We start from the raw sequence: 7681 nt of genomic DNA, 5'->3' as shown, positions 1-7681 counted from the left end.
TTGTTTGTTTCGGTCTAACTGCATTGATGGTGACAAAAAAAGGGAAATGTCGCCATTCAACGTACAGCGAAGGCGAGTATATTAACACAATCAATGTGCGACATTTCAGGAGGGACACATTTCTTTGGCAGTCTTGTTCGCTGGCAGGTCGATATCACTGAGAAGGTGATCGTGTTCAGTCTGAAATCATTCCTGATACTGTGACGTCGAAGCCTCCCGACAGAAGCGATATGGCCAACAAGGCTGAGTCCCTGACGGCAGACCCAAAGCCTAATCAAGGGCCCGGCGCTACCGTTTTCGTCACAAAGTCAATCCTGACCACTTCGGACGAAGCAGATGCAGATGCAGCCACCAAACATACCAAGTCCCGCCCTTGGCGCTCGGTCCTCCGCTATGTCTGGGATGATCCCGGCAAGTCCAAGGAAGAAAAGTGGTTCCTTCTCAAGCTTGACCTATGCCTCCTCTCCATATCCTGCCTTGGCTATTTCAGTAAGAGTCTTGATCAAGCCAATATCAACAACGCCTATGTGTCTGGCATGAAGGAAGCGCTCCACATGGACGGCAGTGAGTTGACGTATGCCTCCAATGTCTTCACCGCCGGCTATGTCCTGGGTCAGCTCCCTGCCGTTATACTTGCCCGACATGTGCGGCCGTCGATCCTGCTTCCCACCATGGAACTCTTGTGGACCGTCTTTACGTTCTGTATGTCGGCCGTCACGACGACTTCGCAGATGTATGGCCTGCGCTTTCTCCTTGCCGTCTGCGAAGGCACCTACTTTCCGAGCGTCGTCTACATCATCGGGTCTTGGTACACCAAACGCGAACTCGCCAAACGCATGACCATCTTCTATGCCACCGCACCCATTGCTGCCATGTTTAGCGGGTACCTACAAGCCGGCGCGTACAAGGGCTTGAACGGCAGGCTCGGCCATTCGGGTTGGCAATGGCTGTTTATCATCTGCGGTGTCGTCAGTCTCCCCATCGCGCTGATCGGGTACGTGTTATTCCCAGACTTCCCCGAGACGACACGGGCCATCTACCTGACGGAGCGTGAGCGGGAACTGGCGCGGGCGAGGATGCTCAACGAGGGCATGAAACCGCTGGGCGCCTCAGCCTGGAACCGCACCAAGATCTTCAAGCTGGCCAAGCAGTGGCAGTTCTGGCTTCTCCCGCTGGGCTATTTCTTTGTCCAGACCGGCTTCCCCGTGCAGCAGCCGGCATTTGCCCTTTGGCTGAAGTCGACCAATCACACCGTTTACGAAATCAACGTCTGGACGACCGGCCAGTTCGCCGTCGCCGCCGTTTCGCAAGTCGTGGCCGGTATGCTCTCGGACTCGCCCCTCTTCCAGGGCCGGCGGTGGCAGTCGCTGCTGCTGCTCCAGGTCCCCTGCTTGATCGGCTCCATCATCATCGCCGTGTGGGACGTGCCCGACAGCGCCAAATTCACCAGCTACTACCTGTGCTTTACGGCCATGGGCGTGCCGGGCATCTACTTTTCCTGGTTCTCCAGCCTGATCCCGCACGACCACGAGTTCCGCGGCTTTGTCATTGCCACGTCCAACATGTTCAGCTACATCATGGGCATCTGGTGGACCTTGACCGTGTGGCGGACCGTGCTGGCGCCCAAGTTCCACGCGGCGTTTATCGCGTCGTCGTGTCTGGGCTGTGCGCTGATCGTGCTGGCCTTTGTCATTCGCGTGCTCGAGAAGCGTGATCAAAGGAAACGTGCTGCCGCTGCCGCTCTCGACGCGGGGACGGGGGTCGATGATGACGAGGACGAGGAGAAGACGACCGCCAAGGATGTGAACAAGTTGTCGTCGCAGGTTGATCCAGCCGTCGTTGCGAAGACTGGGATTGGGCTGGAAGTTGTCAAGGTCTGAGGGAGGGAGGGAGTGAGTGAGCCCTCGGTCACATCGGGTCAAGGGATCGGGCAAACATGCCACGGAACCATCACAGCCACAGATCTAATCGATTTATGGAGATGTCCCATGCGGCACCATGTATCGAGATCTCATGTCCGTGGCATGACAATGACAAATACCTTTGATTCATTCCACAGTATAGTCAATTCTGTCACGATTACACACTTGGTGGCGTAGTGTTTGCCTCTACTGTGGTATGATCTCGCTGTCAATCAAGTCTCTAGCAACCTTGTTCGACAGTCCTTGGTACTACAATCCATCGATTCGAGCGCATATCGCGCCGTGGTACATTCATTCATTCATTCATTCCCTGGAAAGAACTCAGAATCGGTTCGCAGTCGAGAACATGTCCTTCTGATACGTCCAGATGGCGCTGCTCAGCAACTCACAAGGTAATCAGTTCCTCTGGTTGATCAGCCGGGCTGTCCTTTGCTGTGTATTACACCCGAGATCCTGTTCGGGTTAACCTTCATCCGGTTAAAAGCTGTCAAACATGCCAAGGAATGATATGGCCAAACCTTGTTTTAACATATACCTCTGGGCCGTTGTTACCTGCTACAGGCTGCTCGGCAGGTTACCGACGCGCTCTGTCGCTTCCATCACAAGAACCCTCTTTTGCCGGCTAATGTATCCGTCGCGTGGACACCATGCTGCTGGTACGCTCTGATCAGAACTTATTAAAAATCTTTCAACGGCTATTCGATCTTGCCGACACTGTATTCGTTGATGGGCGTGTGCCGCAAGGTTTTTCGCTGGGAAAATGTGATCGTCAAGCTTGGACCTGACGCCAGAGGCTACGAGGCGGACGCTCTGCGCTTTGTCCGCCAGGAAACGACCATTCCGGTGCCCAAAGTATATGGGGACTTTATCTTCCCGGATGGATCCTATGTTGTCATTCTTGAATTCGTCGAGGGTCAGCCTCTAGTCTGAGGTGTGACCGACTCGCTCTTCAGCTTCGGAAGACCTTACAGAAGCTACGAGAGAAACGACAGACTTTCATCGGGGGGATCGAAGACGCGGCGGCCACCGATGCTCGCAAATTCACACTTACGGGCGAGCCAAGAGCTGGCGACCGACCATTTGTTGGGTCAGCTACTTCGCCATTGAGCTCCTTGGAACGGGAGATGTCCATTATTACTCTTCCGGTACTTCAGAATAAGATGGGATCGTCTTCGGGGTATCATTATCGCACGGATGATTATAAATCACGGTGTTCTTACCTCTTCAAGAAGAGCATCGCTTTTGGGGTATCCGAATTGCCCGACATATATCCCCGAGTACCTCGATGCCTGTCACATCCACACCTTTCGACACCTGAGAGTCAGCGACTATGCTCAAGACACGAGATGCGCCCCTGCCAATAAAGGCAGGAGACTCTGTTCGAACCGCATTGTCCCTTCGATTGACTTTGCGGCAAACCCAAATGGCCACGTTGGAACAACCTGGGACCGCGTTGCATACAAGAAATCTTCGCGGACTTAGACCTGGCCTCTGTCATGAGGTTCGCGGTCTATGAATCAGTCATACGGGTCATCCGACAACCATCGCAGGATCCTACCCGATGTCAGCTCCTGGAGCTAACGGGAAATATCGAGCTCAGCCTCGAGAAGCACGGGGACGGTATGTACCGACTCTGGACACTGGCCTATCGGAGTTTGAGAACAAAGCCGTCTCGCCATTAGAGGGATAGCAGCAATCATTACAGCGCCCGCACAGTCTCCAGAGGTTGATGCTCTTTCTCTTCGACCCTCATTACTCACTCAGCCTCAGCGGATGATGATCCATCAAGCCGACCGATTTTAGGCCCACAGCGCGAAGTGGAATCGACGACCGGTTGGACGTCGGAACTGGGAGCCGCGATAATCGACAGCATCTCACCACGTGGCGCTGGGTCAGCTGGTTGCGCTCATTGCTAACAGTCTGCAGGACCCCCTAGCGCAGGCATTGATGGCGTGACTAAGCCAAGAGCCGACTACAGACATGGGAGCCAATGTTGGACGGATTGGCGGCCAAAGTTCGGCAAGAAGTGCCAAGATTTGCAGAGTATCGCGGGGAAAACGAAGCGTATTTACTCGTGAGATGCCGGATTTGCCCACAGCTACATGCTCGACGCCTCTTGGAGGTTGAGGACTAAACGCTCTGTCAACGGGTAGCTATGGCCACTCGGTAGGAATGAAGTCGTGCCGTTTCTCTGTCTCGAATATTTTGTTCAATCAAGGGGAGTGGGGAATCAAAATCTTTTTGCTGAGTCACAATTATACCTAAAGAGGTAACTATCTCTCCATTTTGGGTAAAGTCGTGGGAATCAAACTTTTTTCGCCGAGTTACAATTATTCCCAAAGAGGTGACTATGTGTCTATTCTAGCTAAAGGCGCGGAAATCAAACCCGTTTTGTCAAGATACAAAACTATCTAAAGAGGTAGCTTTCGACAAAAGTAGGAATGAAGACTTATCTTTGTTTCTCTGCCTTTGACCTTTTGTCGGTTCATAAACATATCTACAGAGGTAACCATCTCCACTCGTAGGGAGGCTTCTCCTCACCGGGGTTCGTCCTTGTTTTCTGTTTTCTCTGTCTTCACCTTTGCCGAGTCGCAAAAGCACCCACAGAGGCAGCTTCGAAGGGTAGCCAACGGGTGAAGTGGGAGGACATCCCTTGGTAGCCAGTCACGAGCCAGTGTTCAATGAGTCGAGTAAGTCGCGAGCGGAACGCAAAGGCCCCCTTGCATACACTCTCATGAAGACGGTGCTGGGCCTTTCTCCTTACATGTGGACAAATTGAACACATATCCGGCTCATGTTTGACGTAGAGTGCCCGCCCGAGTGGTATAGAGTCCCGAAGCCGAGTTGCCAATGGCCCTGCAGCCTCAGAGTCTCTGACCAGCGTTCGCCTTGCCGCAGACTAATATGACCTACTTCGAGAGCTGCTTCTCGTCCTATTGTTCCCATATGCACTCGAAATCTTCATCGATCGACTCGGGGGTTTGTCTCGATTCTCTGACACATGGCAACAGTGTTAGCTCTGCATGGATATCACGGAGGCATTCACATACTCAGCACAGTTCGTCAGCGCCCCGTCGGGGGATACCGTGCGCCTTCGATGTTAGTGGCGCCAATCCCTGTCCTTCGGAACAAAAAAAAGATACATGCGGGAGTGGTGGTGGTGAGGTTGCACCTGGCCGGCCATCGTTCCGGAGCGGACAAAGTATAGTCCGTTCGCGCCAAGAAATACCAAGGATTTCGCTTTACTGAGGTGGAAGGCTAAAGCCAAGCCTTCATACAATCACGTGGGGACGCGCGCGTGGGGCAAGCGACGCGTCAGGGTCGGTCACTACCTGGGCAATGACCTCGCTGTCAACCAACCAAGTGACCTGTTGAGATACTCCTTCGTACTTGGAATTCAATAATTGGAGAGCGCAGTGCGATACATGCCTTAAGATGTCTGCAATGTATGATTCCCGCCCCGGAGTGCAGATTCTTGACAACTCCTTCTCTCCTGGTCCGGAGAAGAGATGGTAACGACTATTAAACAATTCAACCCTCCGCGCACGAGGAACCGGATCGGCAACGACAAACCTTCGCAAAAACCCGATGACGGATTTTCCAAAGCCTACAAAGCCATCCTCGAAGGAAGCTGCTGCTCTGCATGGCGGCACCCGCGAGGCTATCGTGTTGACTGGGCCCCGACCCTCGATATCTGTCGAATCATCATTGAGCAAGACGCCCGCTGTTTTGGAGGCAGGATCCCACCTTGACGGTGATCTTCGTGGCGTTGGAGCTAACGGGCGCCAAAGACCGAAGCCGCAAGAGGAGGAAAGCGTCGATGCAGCCTTCTGAGGATGTGCAAGATGCTCGCAGGCCACGGTTGTCAGCTTAACAAATACCAGACGTGATCAGCGCGGGTTCGTACGACTTTAAGCACCTCATCCAGCAGAGTCTCTGGAATGAAGCGGCGGACGCCATTCGTGCTTGTTTCAACATTGATTTCTGTCGAGCTTCTCAGCTGGTTGCTACGGTGGTGGTGGGCAATCTAACTTCTAGTCGATCACAACCAACTGGGGGCGTGGGGTGTGGTGTGGTTTCCGACTCTCCCACTGCGTGGTTGGGTGTGACGATAATGACACGACACAAGGTCGCGTGAGCAGGAATGGGAAGTCATCTTATGGTCACCTGGCATTGGGCAATGAGTAGCAACATTGGATTTGAATGTAACACTGGGTCATCTGCCGCCTAGATTTCGCAATTCATGGAACGGGATTCGTACTTTGTCTTCATTCAATGGGCGTTGTGAAATCTGCTGGATCGCTCTATTTTGCCATGTTTACTCTTTATGCCGCAGCACCAACCCACCTGATCTCCAATCTCCATTCTGTGACTCAAGCCATTCTTCTCTGCAGTGTCATTGCGCCTCTGTCGCCATGGCTCTACGGCCATCCAGCCGTATCCATGCGGGTCGATGAGTGTCGTTACCTGCTAACCAACCAACAGAATCTCATCCGCTTGAGCCTGGTTGGCGTGGCTTCTCTTCACTCGATGACGTGCTGCTGCATCATTGGGACAGGACACGTTCCCACACGAACTGTACCAGATGTCTCAACTTTCTGGAGCACCTGGGCGACAAGCTCGATCTCTCAAGCTGCAGCATGCGAAGTCATCGATCCCCAATAGCCGCTGCTGCATAGACTTCCAGCATATACGTGGTGCCAAGATGCACCAACACCGGCGCTCGAAGCAAAACATCGCGCTCCTGGAAACGGAAGCCTCCGGCATTGAAGCCGGTTTTGAATTTCGTCAAGGCCATGGCAACCTTCATCAATCTTCATTCTCCCGCGGATTGTCGTAGAACACTCGTCGCACCGTGATTATTTGAAGCAGTGACTTCCCTTCCATCTCTCCTCATCTCTCTTCTTCTTCCCCCTTTTCTTCTCGCTTTGTGCGACGGTATTGGACGACCTATTCGAGATGTGCTCGACCTGGGCGGACTGGCCATCCTACACCCTGTATCGCTGGCTGTCCTTGGTCCGAACGAATCGTGACCTTGGCAGCAACGGCATTATTTCATGCTCGCTCGACACGCAAAGCGCCAGTGAGCTGCAGCAATCCATTCCGAAACTCCCAAGCTACCAGAGAGTGCCCTGTTGTTTTTGGTTTTGTCTCTTGAAGCTCGTGGGCCCGACCCAGACGACAGCTTTTCCCTTTCACAACGAGCAGGGCCACCAATCAGGTAAGGAGGCCTAGTCCGCGATGACAGGTCCCAGAACCTAGCTTCGCACACGTACTTGCTGGCTGTTCACCGTCTCCTAATTATCTGGTGATCGATGCGCGTCCCTCATGCGGGCAGAACACAGGTATTTCTGGTCATATCTGTAGCCGTCGGGGTCTTTGGTGTTGGTGTTGGAATCGTCGCCATAGTACAGGCAACTGAGCCTTCCAGAGGATGGATCAGCCGTGAGTCGCGCTCGGCTGGTCTGTGGTCGAGAAGTACGGGCGTGTCGTCAAAGGCAGGGCTCCTCATCCCGGTGTCCGTATCGACGGCGGTACGAGCTCTGTGTGGTCGTGACGGTGGCCATAGGCTATGGTCTAACGCATTCAACGTGGTCGTTTCTCTTGGGCTCTGGAGACAGAAAGTCGTCGCGATCTCAATGAATCCTCCGTCCTCGGCGGCAACCTTGGCTTTGGGCCTGTCCCTTCTGTGTTGCTGTCATGTCAGAATGGGATGGGATCCGCTGTGTTTATCGTTGTTCTCCTCGGCACTGTCCCGG

The 7681-nt window shown here is 53.5% G+C and overlaps 1 protein-coding gene across 1 annotated transcript; it reads left to right on the top strand.

Annotated features, from left to right (window-relative positions):
• Positions 1 to 230: 230 nt before the first annotated feature.
• Z517_09178 (uncharacterized protein) lies at positions 231 to 1880 on the top strand (the record flags this gene model as incomplete). Its single annotated transcript, XM_013425088.1, has 1 exon — positions 231 to 1880. One exon carries the CDS (start codon positions 231 to 233, stop codon positions 1878 to 1880), a length of 1650 nt encoding a protein of 549 aa, XP_013280542.1.
• Positions 1881 to 7681: the final 5801 nt, after the last annotated feature.

Source organism: Fonsecaea pedrosoi (assembly GCF_000835455.1).
Source record: "Fonsecaea pedrosoi CBS 271.37 unplaced genomic scaffold supercont1.6, whole genome shotgun sequence".
NCBI classification, from domain to species: domain Eukaryota; kingdom Fungi; phylum Ascomycota; class Eurotiomycetes; order Chaetothyriales; family Herpotrichiellaceae; genus Fonsecaea; species Fonsecaea pedrosoi.
The sequence above is the reverse complement of the archived record's forward strand: the minus strand, read 5'-3'. Positions and strand labels throughout refer to the sequence as shown.